General features: G+C 39.5%; 2 protein-coding genes across 3 annotated transcripts in view; one reads left to right on the top strand and one right to left on the bottom strand.

Moving 5' to 3' along the window:
• The window catches only part of LOC146573610 (copine-9-like), a 204,125-nt gene that overhangs the window by 79,867 nt on the left and 109,549 nt on the right, over positions 1–14,709 (bottom strand). The gene's annotated exons all lie outside the window — the stretch shown is intronic.
• Positions 1,289–13,088, top strand: LOC146573612 (uncharacterized). Its single transcript, XM_085272860.1, has 8 exons — positions 1,289–1,335; positions 3,264–3,312; positions 3,768–3,811; positions 4,716–4,859; positions 6,441–6,554; positions 7,817–9,842; positions 10,417–10,644; positions 12,499–13,088. Exons 1-8 carry the CDS (start codon positions 1,297–1,299, stop codon positions 12,723–12,725), a joined length of 2,871 nt encoding a protein of 956 aa, XP_085128986.1. The 5' UTR covers positions 1,289–1,296; the 3' UTR covers positions 12,726–13,088.

The following is a 14,709-nucleotide window of genomic DNA, read 5'->3' as shown; positions in this document are numbered from 1 at the left end:
GTGTACATTTTAATTTTTTTTTAACCAAGTAACTCATGAGATGCCAACATCAGGCAGAATGAGCTTCAGAAATACCAAGGGCTATGAGAAGAGCTAGGAAAAAGTGTGGAGGGAAAAGGCAACGGTGGTCCCTGTGGTAATCAGAACCCAGTGACCCCCAGACTGGGTTAGTTGCTCCAGATTTCAGGAACAACATCCAAGACACCTAAGATACCACATAGGACCCTGATTCTCACAGACCTCTGGTAAAGGCCCCAACTTTGAAGGAAAAAAGACTATATATATGTGTATATGCAGGCCAGCCGACAGATCTGGGTGGGCCCGGGACAACGCTGTCAGCTCAGTTTCTATTAATCTCTTTGGTTTTTGCAATTGCTGCAGGTCACTGAGGTAAGGAGTTGCCTTGTCATATAAGGCTTTAAAAACAATTACAATCACATTCGCATTATCCTCTATTCACCTGTTGTGTCATCCATTATTGTTTTTGGTTTTTACAATAAACTTAGTTTACCATTTATTGAAACCTGCCTGGCATCACTTTTGAGTCCACACAATTCTGTCCTTCACAATAATACCTGTCTAGTGATCACAATGGTTGGTAGTAGTTGATTGGTTTACATTTTTGTATTGTTTCTATTATTTATTCATTCCTGCATTTAATTAATTTTGCTACTGCTTATATTTTGTGTACATTTCAACTCAACAAATATCAGTTAGGAAATTGCATTTCTAATTAAGCAAGTAATGTGTGGATTCATCTCTTCTCAGCAATCATTAATATATTACACAGATCCTGACATTTGAGGTCCCCATTTTGACCATGCCCATACCCCACCCACCTACTGACTACTGCAGCACGTCAAGATGGCGGAGTGACATTGCAGTTTGTTTTAAAACATAAACAATAATTTCATACGTCTACAGTCTGACATTTTTATTTCAGTTATTTGTTAACATACATATTAAACCAATTTCAGTTCAGAAATTGTATTTCTCACTTAGCAGGTAATGTGTAGAGTCATTTACTTCGTTCTCAGCAATTTACACATATCTTGACATTTTTGGTCCCCACCTTGACCATGCCCATCCCCCACATAGATGGCTGAGTGACGTTGTACTTTGTTTTAACACACCAATGACCCGTCAGTGTCCGGTGCGCTATGTGTAAGAATGAGCGGAGTTAATCTGGTGTGTGCCTCGTCCCAAATCAAGCGCTCCTTTTGTGATCACCACACCTGCTCTCCTTTGGCGCATTGACAGACGACAGACATGCTTCCGACAGCAAGCACGTGCGATATGCGGAGTACAGCTAGCTGTGCAGAATTAACCAGAATGGTAAGTTTTGACTTATGTCACATTATAATATTGTGCTTTTGGGTTAATTTGCGTCGCGTTTGCACATTATATTAACACACAAAGTGTCGTGTGCAGCTGTAACTTAATGGTATGACTTGATGGTTAGCTAATGTTAGCTAACAACGATGCTAACTGAGTTGCTGTTAAATCTTGGTCTGCCTATGCTTTTGTCAAGTAAAATAAGTTTAAAACGGTGCAACAATTGGCTGTAAAAATACTACGGACTGTGGTGATTTTTATTTTAATGCATCTATAGTATTTTCAAAATGAATTTCTGTTATTGGTACTTAGTTGCTACGAAATACTTTCCTTCAACACAGTGTTACATTACACAAACTACACCGTTACAGTAAACCGTTAAAACCAAATCATCAAAATATGCTGTTTTATTGTCTTGATATTTCAATTTATACTAAAACTGCAATGGTGTTACGGCTGTAGTTGATCCGCGATCCCTTTTTATCACTCTGCACAGATGCGCGTATATGCACGGATTAATTCAAAATTGTAAAGCTTCAGCATCATACATCGTGTTTTAGTGGAACTACTACTATTTAAAGTAGATTTAATGTTTCTCTACCTCGTCTTAGAGCTGCAGTGAAAAGATACCATGTAGGTGGGTTATCACGTGAACGGCGCATAACCGTGACCGTCATGGTCAGCGGAGGAACGTGAGCTGCCTCGCGCATTATTTCATAGTATGTGATCGGTGCACAGGTGATGAGCGACAAACCAGCTTGTATTTAATTAGCACATGAAAAGAGCAGTGAGTGAAATTAGCAGATGTGAGAATACAGTTGAGATTTATGCTCTGTCCTCTGTCTGTGACCGAGGGCAGGGTTCAGCACCCGCACGCAGAGCGGGCAGCAGGCAGAGAGAGCGTAGGTGAGCTGAGACTTTAGTTTGTGGGACCTGACATGTTACTGCACACAAGACAAAGGTTAAAAAAATTAAAAAGGTATTTAATAAAACGCTTCTTAAGGAGACATGCTGTCAGAATAATGATAATGCTGCGTCTGCATTCACCTACGTCACCAAGCTCGTTAACCACAACAAGCTTGTTTGTAAATTGTTAGGAACACGCTAAAACGAAAACCCGACTGTATGTACATCTGTACTGCATCTATAATTTACTACACACTTTAAAATTGAGCTGGTTCTGGTCACTGTGTCTGACAACAGCTCGTAGACCAGGGGTGGGCAATTCCAGGCCTCTAGGGCCGGTGTCCTGTAGGTTTTAGATCTCACCTTGGGTCAACACACCTGAATCACATGATTAGTTTGTTGCCAGGCCTCTGGAGAACTTCAGGACATGTTGAGGAGCTAATTTAGCCATTTAAATCAGCTGTGTTGGTTCAAGGACACATCTAAAACCTGCAGGGACACCGGCCCTTGAGGCCTGGAGTTGCCCACCCCTGTCTTAGACAATGAGAGCAGTCCCTCCCTCTGCCAGGTGTAGCATCCCTGCTCAGCCATATAAGAATGGTAATATATCACAGGACCACCTGTTCAAAACATCAACCTTGTATGTAAGGGAAAGAAGACAAAGCTATTGCTGTAGTTTTTGATGATCTGTTACATCCCTCAAAATTCTAATAAATCGCCATAGAAATTGTAGTAAAATATTTCTGTCATTGTACTGCTTTAATCATACATCAGAATTTAAGTTAGTAGCTTTGTCACTTGACTGTATATTGGCAATGACTGTACTTTCATAAAGATTTCACAGACAGGGAAATATTAGGAAATGTTGTGGGTAATGATAACCACCATGACAGGCTATGATGTCACAAAGTAACATACATCAATATACTGCCAAATTGTACAACTGGAGCTCACTGAAATACAGTGAAATTTGATTATGTTGGTCCTTAAAGTTTGACTAACTGTTTCACTTGTGCTGATAGGAGGATGGCCCAAGCTTTTCATCTACCAATGGCAGTGCTGAATGCACAGGTAAGAAAGCTCTGTGTTACCCTACATTTTGCTTTTTTTCTTCATTGTTGGTAAAACTGTAAATTGGCTTCTGTCATTTTTAAATTGCAAATTGTACAATTGGTTCCAAACCTGAATATATCAAATAAATGCAGTTATAATTCTCATTGAGATAGAACTGCAAATCACCAGAGAAATGAAAAGCTACAATTCAGATGTGTCTTCAGCAGATACTCTGCTGTCACTGTAGGTAAATAACATGAAATAATCATTGTTTTTTGCTAGAAATAATTTTATTTGGTGTAAGTAGAGGTTGTGCCACAACTATTCTTTTCCAATAAATTCAGCCTTTCAAGTGTTTAGGCTATTTTAAGGCAAAACTCAATATATTGTAAATTAAACACATTGCTCAAAGACAATCTCAACTTGCTATTGTTAGTTCATCTTGAACCAAGTCAACATTTTTAATTTTGCAGTTGCTGATGGGACAGATGCCTTTAACCCTGCACACAAGAAAGAGGTAGGATATGCCATCTTCTTTTGGTTCTTAAATGGACCAGTAAACCAGCTGTGCACTTAAACAGCTGTGATAGACATTGCACATGGTTAACGCTGACATACTCACTTTACATTATTATTTAAGGAGCAGTTTAGGGTTGTTTGAGTTCTCATCTACACCTTACACATTATACAGCTGTCAAGCCAATATTGCAATTAATAATCCATTAATATTGAAATTTCCACTATTCATTCAGTGTACATCGTGCTAGAATGACTCTAAGAATGATTGCTGAAAATATCACATGCACACATTATGTTTTTGCCGTTGAAAATAAACATTCTGGGATTGTTTGATGTGTAATATGTACAGTTCATTCAGCTTAAAGTAAAGGTTAGACTGCAGTGTGTTCAGACGGTTAAATTGGTAGAAGGATTTTAAGTAGGCAAACTCCTCCAGTTTGGACCTCAATATAAAAGGTAGTAAATTAGTTTATGCACTGCAGATACATATTCATGATTTCTGATGTGATAAATATTCTTAGTATTTGTTTTGATGATTGTTTCCATATATTTTATTTATGTCAATATATGTACATCTTGTAATGTGAGAGCTAAGTGGAATCAAATCAAATTGTGGCCTTGATTTTTATGTTTTTTCTTAATTTTAATAAAAAAAATTCCAAATGTCAGCCACATTAAAATGTTTGAGGACACCGTAAAAACAAATCATTCATTGTAATACAGTTGTTTATAATTAAATACAAGGTATGATTAGGCCTTGTCTTAGCAGTAAGGCTTCTTTTCGTACCTAGGCTTTTTGCTGTTTTTCATTCCCTCTTTGTTCTGTCTTTTGTCTCTCCACTACTATCTAATAAAGCAAAAAACAATAAAACAAGGGTTTTGATTTATTTCTTTGTTTGCAGGTTAAAAGTCGTGGCTTGCTTCGCCTCGAGAAACTCAGGAGACATCATAGTGTATGTGAGCAACGCTACGAGAGGGCACAAATTAAAAGGTTAAACGACCAGAGGGAGAGGACCTTGTTTCTACACCGTAGCCTCGATACGAAGGTTAGTTGTACTACTTCTTCTTTTGGATCCTCCTTTAAGGGGTCGCCACAGCGGATCATCTGCCTCCATCTCACTCTATCCCTAACATCCTGCTGTCACACGCTCTCTTGACTTGTTAGCACATCTCCTTTTCTGTCTTTTTCTTCGTCTTTGCCACCTCTCTCTTGGCTGTACTCCCAATGCTCATGTCTACTTCCTTAATCTCTCTGACTATCACACTTTTTCTTTGCTAACCTCTTCATTTGGACATTTTCCTTTCATCCTTTCTCTGTCTAGAGGATACCCCAAGCGCTTTCTTGGCCATTGCCCTCCCACTTCAGCTGTACTTTCCCAGTCATCTGGTAACTCTTCCATACTGCCCAGACTGCCATATATACCTACATTCTCCCCTGACACCACCTTACAGTCTCTTATGCACCTTCTGCGCACTTGTGTGCACCTATCTTCACTGTCATACATCACAATATGTTCCTCCCTCTTCTTGAAGTATGAGTTAACCACAGCCACTTCCATTCTTTTGGCAAAATCCACCAACATTTGTCCTTCTGCATTTCTATCCTTAACACAATACCTAGCCAACAACTCCTCATCACCTCTGTTTTCTTCAACTACATGTCCATTGAAATCTACTCCAATCACCAGTCTCTCATTCCTAGTAAAACTCTCTACCACTTCATCTCACTCAATCCAGAACTCCTCTTTCTTGTCTACCTGACTTCCAACCTATGGGACATACACACTGACAACATTCAACATGGCCTCTCTCTTCAGCTCTACCACACTATTCACATACTCTTCCTTCAGGATTACCCCTACTCCATTTCTCTTCCTATGAACACCCTGGTAGAACTGCTTGAATCCACCTCCACTGCTCCTGGCCTTGCTTCCCTTGCACCTGGTCTCCTGCACACACAATTAATCTACCTTCCTTCTTTCCATCATGACTGCCAGCTCTCTGATATGTGTACTTATTGATTTAGGTATATTACATCTTGCAGTAGTATAGCTTAGATGTGCTACACTGAGTCATACAGAAGATGATTTTCATATGCTATAGTATGATTTTATTGCTTCACTTGCTTAGGTTGAGAAAGGTGATCATAGCAGTGTATTGTGGTGACAGCTTGTCAGACTGCTGATAATAAAATCTGCAGTTAATAATGGTGCTTTATGTACAGTGCAGAAGCACAATGAGAAAGCAGTATTATGATAACTCAACATGCTAAACAGTGTAATACTCAGAAAGGTCTTTCCACCCTGCCGGAAAGTGTGAGCCTTTCACAATGACAAAAACAAACAAACCCTTGTTTAGAGTTTATATTTTGCTGGCCAAATCAAAACTGTGACCCATCTTATCTGAAATTGACAACAATTGTGATATTGCTAGAGCAACTGCTGCAAAAATGCATAAACACACATAATTACAAATCTGTGTTGTAGCAATAATTATTCTGTAATTTATATTTATGGTAAATGGCCTGTATTTGTATAGCGCTTTACTAGTCCCTAAGGACCCCAAAGCGCTTTACACAACCTGTAATCTGTAATTGTTATTTGTATCTTTTTCTGTTTACTTTTCAGATGGAACAGCAGTTGTCCAGTGACAGCGACAGTTCCATTATCATTAAACCCACTTCAGCTGATTCTGACGTGGATACAAGTGTACCTGAGCTCAGAAGGACAGACAGTGTTATTGTAAGTTTATTCGTACAACTCCACTACAGATCTCAGATTTTTGTGCACAGAGCACAAAGTGAATAGACGGTAACAGTCAAATTTAAAACTAAGTCTTGTGAAAAAATATAATTACAATAACTACCTCCTGTACAATCATGTCACCTTGGATTACGAGCACGCCTTGATAGAACGACTGTAAGCTTGAGACAAGGGGTTTCTCATTTATCAATATTGTCAGGGACACTGATGTTTAATGTCTTTTCTAGTGTCTGAAGTTCAGAGGTTTTAGTGCTTCAAGTTCACAAAGGTTTTCAAGGTGTTACAGTAATAACAGTTGCTTAAATTCAATTAGCATTGCATTTGCATAGGTAGTAATGTATGATTGCATTTAGTTAGCAATAAAAGATTTTAAGGAATAGCTTAAAGTACGTAATGACTTTTGTGATCAACTTTATATTCTGTATGTTCTCATAAAAGGTGATACCTGTTATTTTTAAGCCTACGTATATTTTATCTGTGACACATTTTAAGTCTCTTTTGTGTAGTGAGGCAACGGGATTCTTCATTGTGATAGGATCATTTGTATCATTATTTCTTGTAAGGTGGTTCCAAAATGCCCATTTTATTTATGCGCTATGAGTAAAATTTATTTCTTTGAATTTGATAAAAGGAGCTCAACAAATGACTGTCATGCTTTTGTCGCCTACTAATTAAGCATTTGTCAGTCTCATCCCCTGACAATCCTGAAATTCAATGCACTACTAAAATCTTCAGTTTACCTGGAACACAGTTGATACTTGAGTAGATACTATTCTACCTTACAAACATAAAAGATGTTCTTCAAAGGTAATTGATCCAGGTAAAAATTATATCATATATTTAAATAAAGAAAATCAATTTCTATAAACATTAGTGTATATATATACAAAAAGAAAACGAAGTTCAGCAATTTCCTAGAAACAGTGTTAGCTTAGAGATCACATTGTCCCAGATGTTTAAAACTAACCTAAGTGACTGTTAATGAGTTGACATCGCAGCTGTATTGACAGTCTTTGGGTAATGACAGCATATCCAGACAAAGCCACCCAGGGTTGTTTGGTAAATGTGATGCAGCAGAGGAAAGATTACTTAATATGACTAGTTCAAATTAAGTGGTGACATGTGTGGTACCGTAAATGGTATTAATACAACTGTCAATACCAGTACAGCTGTTACAACGACTAATGTACTACCTCTGGTCTTGAAATGTAACTATTTTCTTTCTTTCTTTCTTTTTTTAGCTTACCAGACAAATGCTTGGATGCCCACCTATATCAAGTACGGACATCAGTGAGGAAGAATATGTTCCTCAAACTGCTGAAGAAAGTGACAGTTCTGCAGAAAGTCTCATACAACACAAAAGAAAGAAGAAAAAAGCACGGAAAACTACTTCAGGTAACTCTCAGGAAGATGTCCGACAACTGAAGAGAAGGTGTACCCGAACTCAATGCAATTCCTCAAATTCAAATGCTAAAGAATCCTCTTCACTTGATTCAGAAGACAGAAACACATCTGCTTCATTTGATGACACCAGAGAGTCCTCTTCACCTGATTGTTCTGATGTGACGGTTATGACACTGAAGAAGAAGAAACATGGTGGCAGATTGTACAACAAAAAGTTCTACTGCAAGTTTTGCTGTAAACCTTTCAGCAAGATGGCACGCCATTTGCAATCAAAACACAAAGATAAACCAGAAGTGGCAAAAGCAATGGCTTTCCCAGTAGGATCTAAAGAGCGGAAAATACAGTTGAGTTTATTAAGAAATCAAGGAAACCGTGCCCACAATAATGAGGTGATTAAAAAAGGACAAGGAATGGTGATACCTCGTCAACAATCCAGTGTACCTGTGAAACCCAGTGATTACTTGCACTGTATTAATTGTCAGGGTTACTTCAAGAGAAGGTCACTATGGAGGCACATGCAGAGATGTCATCTCAGCAGGAAGGTCAAAGGTTTAAGGCCAGGAACATCTAGAGTCCAGGCTACGTGTAAATATGCAGAGCCAGTCCCAGACAGTGTCAATGCACAATTTTGGAAATTGGTACAAGTCATGCATGATGATGAGATAACAAATGTTGTCCGCAAAGAGAGTTGCATACTGAAATTTGGGGAGCATCTTTTCAATAAGCATGGACATGATGTCACTAAACACGACTATATCAGACAGAAGATGCGTGAGACAGGGCGACTGGTGCTCCAAGGACAGAAAAATGGCAAGTTGAAAATGGTGTCTGATTTCTTTGTACCAGGTAATTTCCCTCATGTTATTGCAGCAGTGAAAAATGTTGCTGGCTTGAATGAGGAAACAAACACATACAAAACACCATCTTTGGCACTGAAGTTAGGCCACAATCTCAAGAAAATAGCAGATGTTCTAGAATGTGAAGCAATGATCGCTGGTGATGAGAATACTATTCGCAATGTAAAGGTGTTCAAGCAAATCTGTGACACTAAATGGAGTGAGTGCATATCATCTAAGGCTCTCCGAAATCTGACTGAGGCAAAATGGAATACTCCACAACTTCTTCCCTTTACTGAAGATGTGAAGAAGATGCACCAGTATCTCAACATACAACGGACGGAGTGTCATACGAAGCTCAAAGAAGAACCAAATAAGAAGCACTGGGCAGAACTTGCAAAAATCACATTGTGTGAAGTGATTATCTTCAACCGTAGAAGAGAAGGAGAAGTTTCCAAAATGACTCTTAATGCTTTCACATTGAGAGACACTTCATTGACTCATCCAGATGTTGAATTGGCTTTAACTGACCTGGAAAAGAAGCTTTGTAGGCACTTCCAACGAATAGAGATAAAAGGCAAACGTGGAAGAAAAGTCCCCATACTCCTCACACCTGATATGATGACATCAATGGATTTGCTCGTTGACACTCGCCGAAATTGTGAAGTATTAGATGAAAATCCTTTCATGTTTGCGAGAACGAAAGCACTTACTCACATCAGAGGGTCAGATGTTGTTCGACAGATCGCGCAGAGCTGTGGAGCAAAACAACCAGAAGCATTGTCCTCTACTAAATTAAGGAAGCACATGGCCACCATGTCCAAGATCCTTAACTTAAAAGACAATGAAATGGATAATCTGGCAGACTTCCTTGGCCATGATATTCGAGTGCATCGCGAATATTACAGACTGCCTGAAGGGACGTTACAGCTGGCCAAGATAAGCAAAGTCCTTATGGCCATGGAACGAGGACAGCTGTCAGATTTCAAAGGAAGAAATCTTGACGAAATAAACATTGATCCACAAGGTAAGAAATGTGTTAATAAATTGTGTATTTAAAATCGGAAGTATTTCAAAAATCATGCAGTATTATGCAGATGGCGCATGAGGGATGAGAGCTCCCATTGGTGTAGAGTAGCTAAGACTGTGCGTCCGTAAGCACGGTGGATGATAAGTTCTGTTCTTCCACACTGTCTACAAATGTTTTATTACTCATGAAAGGAGCTTCTTTCTGAGGAAAATTGGTAGGAGGCCTCAAATAGGAGACTGAAAAGGGCTCATTTGTAAAAAGCCTTTTCAGGTCACGTGTGAAATGAAACCCACCTGGTGGATACATTTGTGTTCTACCAACTTTATGCAGACTGAAGAAACTCTCTGGCAGAGTAATAAAACACTTTAACCTAAGAAGAAGTCCAATTGATGCAGTTTCTAGAAAACGTTATCTGGATGACTGACGACCTTCAGACAAATACGTATACATGTATACAGAGCTTTAACTACTGCTATCCTCCTCTCCCTAACACCTATTGTGTGATACTTTGTAACATTGCTTAGGAGCAGTCTTAATGTTTTTTTTCCCAAATGGTTGCTGTGTTTCCCAGAGAATGTAGCTGTTGACAGTGATGCATCAAACAGTGAAGATGAGGATAACACGAGTGTGACAGATGCTGCGTCATCTGCTGCGTCATCTGCTGCGTCATCTGCTGCGTCACCTGCTGCGTCACCTGCTGCGTCACCTGCTGCGTCACCTGCTGCGTCACCTGCTGCGTCACCTGCTGCGTCACCTGCTGCGTCACCTGCTGCGTCACTCTTATCGACAAAATCTTCAGGTATGTTGCTAACTTGGGGATTACTCTGCTGTTGCTAAAGTATTACCATTAACATAAGGGCTATTACAGGTTAAGAACAAGAAAAAGATACCAGATGTAGGTTGCAGTCATATCATGGATTCACGCTATAACTTGTCAGTCTCTGTCACAAATGCAGCTGTGGAGGTAATGTCAGAGGTGAAGCTTTTATCACCTCCTTTTAAAAAATGTAAGTAGTTAAAAAAATGTGAGTTCTACTTTAGATATACAAAGAACTTTAATATCTCTGGTCCCTTATGTAGATAATGAGATGTATAGCAGAATTATGTCACTGAACCGCTGGCTGGCCAGGAATTGAAGGAAGCTGGGATTTCAGTTTGTGGATAACTGGGCTTTTTTCTGGGGCCGGCCTGACCTGCTGAAAGCGGACGGTCTGCATCCTACTGGAAAAGCTGCTGCTATTTTATCCAGTAACATAGACAGCGGCTTATAGCAGGTTTGACATTAGGCAATTAGCATTCGGCAGGTCACAGGTGATTAGAGAGCCTGCTAGGTTTATTGGTAGTTTACTGCTGGAGTCTATTAGCTTAGCTAACATGTCCTGTCAGGGAAATCTTTAAAGTATAGTAAGACTGCAAGAGTAACCAGACCTATAACACTGAGATTGTCTGCCACACAAACTGTGAGTCTTGTGTAGCCTGGAAAGTTTAAGGCCATAGTTTATTACAATTTAAGTTGAACTTGATTAGCACTTCAAAAGAGCAGTGAGCGAGATCAGTATATCTGAAAATACAGTTGTGGTGTTTGTGCAGCAGCCTCTCTCGTGTTCTTTTTGGCTAAAGGCAGAGTTCAGCTCCCCCACACAGTACTCTTTCTGTTGAATGCATTATAGATTAAAATATACACCTCAACCAACAGTCAGTACTTTTAATTGATAAAAGACATGTATACATAAATAAATACATAATGGTAATAATACATACATAAATACTAAGAAAATATTAATTAGATAAACACGCAGGAGAAGTTAAAAACAGTACATTTCAAATTGTAGGTAAATCTCTAAGTGGATGTTTTGGTGTTACTGACACTGTGTAACCGATTTAAGTTGGTTTTCATCAAAATAATAACACTTGTCTCAATGTTTTGGTATATAGTCTCCTGTAACATCTAAAAGAAGGTAGAGGTTGCAACAGATTGTGTCCACATTGTGATGGGTCTGTAATGCTATTTCCGAACTCTGAAGATATAGGTCCTGTGATTCTCTCTGCAGTCCTGACTGTTCTTTGTAACCTTGTTTAGTTCACTTTTGTGGCTGATTCACACCGGTGATGTCAGAACAGAACACATTATTGCAGTGTAGAACTGGATGACCAGCCCTTGTCCCATTAGTAATAGAAGATGTTGTGTTTTATCTTTAGTGTTTTAGTGTGTTTTCACACAGTCACAACACCCAGAGTGCTTCATTTACAGCAACTATGTTCATAGTTAATCTGCCAGTCGTGTTCTTTAAGTAAACTAGTAAGTAATTAAAATGTGAGTACCAAACTCAGTTTTGCTCCCGCTTTATTTTTAAACACGCATACTTGTATGCGCCCTATAATCAGGTGCGCCTTATGTGTGTGTTAAATACAATAATGGCACACATAACTGAGACTGCGCCTTTTAGTACGGTGCGTCTTATGGTCGTGAAAATACGGTACTTATACTTGAGGAATACCAACAAGTACAAAGTATAGTCCAAATGTACCTATAGCTTTTGATATACTTGTCGACATACTCCAAATATCACATCTGGTCATAAGGGGAGTCATGTGATTACACACCAACTTGTTCTTCTTTTTGAATAACACAGTTACTGTCTACTTTATTCAGGGGCATCACAAACCACAAGAAGGAAGTGGACTGAAGCAGAAATAAAGGCTGTGGAGAAGACTCTAATGGAGTACATCAGCTCTGGAAAGGTTCCTGGGAAGGCAGAGTGTCTCAATTGTATTGAGAGTTCACCATTAGCATTGAAAGAGAGACGTTGGGAGGGAGTTAAGTTTTACGTGAAAAACCGAATTGATGCTTTAAAGCGAGAGTCAGTGAAAAGAAGGTAAGAAGCTAATGTCAAACAAATGGAATATAAACAGCTTCAGTTACTGTTAAAATTTTCTCATGTTTAGAGAAAAAAAAAGATTGCTCATTTCTACCAGGCAATTGTTACAGTGCTGGGTTGGGGACCCAGTGTTCTTTGTTATTATTTACTTTGAAGTTCTGTGCCTCATGTGGATGTGTTTTGCTTTGCCCTCGTCTTTGTGATTTGTATCAGCTGTGTTCCTCGTGTGTTCTGACGCTCCTTGTTATTCCCCTGTGTATTTATGTCGGCGTCTCCCTCAGTTCCGTGTCGCATCGTACCCTCACCTTGCTGTGTTTCCGCCCGTGTTTCCTCAGTTTGTATTCTCAGTTTAAGTTAGTTTGTGTCCAGCAATAAAGCTGCTTTTTCAGCTCACTTTCGTCTCCGTGAGTCTGCATTTTGGGTCCACCATTTCCTGCCCGTCTACACACAGCCATGACAGCAATGATACATTAGTATTGAAAAGATTGTTTTCTTTGCTGTTCAGGTTAACTTTGAGCAGGGAGAGTTCTTTTTTTTATACTGTGTATATATAAAAGAAAAGTTGGAAAGCTATGCTCTTTAGTTGAAACATTTTTTTTATTGAAAGCAGAGGCCAGTGCACAAATTGTCCAGTGAACAAATACAAGGGGTAATGACAAAATAACAAAAACAATATAAAACTCAATAAATGAAAATTGTAGCAGAAACCATTCTCTGAAATCCAACCAGCACTTGAAAGCTTTTTCATTATACCAGCTTTGATTACTCTGGGTTGTAAATTCCTATATATACACCCTCTAACTGTAAACGTGCAACAGTGTCACCTGGTGGTGGTTTGTGAAAAGACATAAAAGCTGTGTCCCCACCAGGTAGAAAAACCTGACAAAAATTGGATTTTTTAAATTTAACAAATTGCGGTACCAAAATAGATGTTTGATCCCTAAAAAAATTAAGAGTTCAAATTATGCCTTAATAATACCTCTATTACGTTTAGAAATGTTGTGTCCCCACGCGTAACCTCCTAGATGGAAGTCCCCACGTGACTGGAAAAACGTGTATGTGTGTGTGTGTGTGTGTGTGTGTGTGTGTGTGTGTGTACACATTTTTACAAATTAAATAGTAAAAATAAAATAATAATAAAATAAAATAATAATAATAATAATAATAATAATAAAATATATAAAATATAAAATATACAGAGTTGAATATGTGCAAAACAGTGGCGTTACTGTACAGTATGGAGTGCATAATGTTAAAGTTCCAGTAGTGAAGCTGAGGTGTCTATGACGTGTTCAGCAGTCTGATGGCCTGATGGAAAAAGCTGTCTCTCAGTCTGCTGGTACGGGACCGGATGCTGCAGAACCTCCTTCCTGATGGAAGCAGTCTGAACAGTTTATGGCTGGGGTGACTGGAGTCCTTGATGATCCTCCCCGCTTTCCTCAGGCACCGCTTCCTGTAGATGTCTTGGAGGGAGGGAAGCTCACCTCCAATTATCCGTTCAGAGCACCGCACTACTCGCTGGAGAGCTTTGCAGTTGTAGGCGGTGCTGTTGCCATACCAGGTGGTGATGCATCCAGTGAGGATGCTCTCAATGGCACAGTGATAGAAGGTCCTGAGGATGCGGGGGCTCATGCCGAATCTTTTCAGTCTCCTGAGAAAGAAGAGGCGCTGCTGCGCCTTCTTCACTGTTTTGTTTGTGTGTACTGACCACGTAAGATCCTCAGCCAGATGTACTCCAAGGAACCGGAAGCTGCTCACTCTCTCCACAGCAGCGCCGTTGATGGTGATGGGGGTGTGTACTTCTCTGCACCTCCGGAAGTCCACTATCAACTCCTTTGTCTTTGCGACGTTGAGGGTGAGATGGTTGTCTTGACACCAGTGGGTCAGGGCGCTGACCTCCTCCCTGTAAGCCGTCTCATCACTGTTGGTGATAAGACCCACCACTGTAGTGTCGTCCGCAAACTTCACAATGATGTTGGAGCTGT

The sequence above is a fragment of the Mchenga conophoros genome, linkage group LG5 (genome assembly GCF_057382185.1).
Source record: "Mchenga conophoros isolate Kocher_MC1m ecotype Shallow Benthic linkage group LG5, M_conophoros_male_GT1.1, whole genome shotgun sequence".
In the NCBI taxonomy this organism is placed as follows: Eukaryota; Metazoa; Chordata; class Actinopteri; order Cichliformes; family Cichlidae; genus Mchenga; species Mchenga conophoros.
This window is presented reverse-complemented; position numbering and strand designations above follow the sequence as displayed.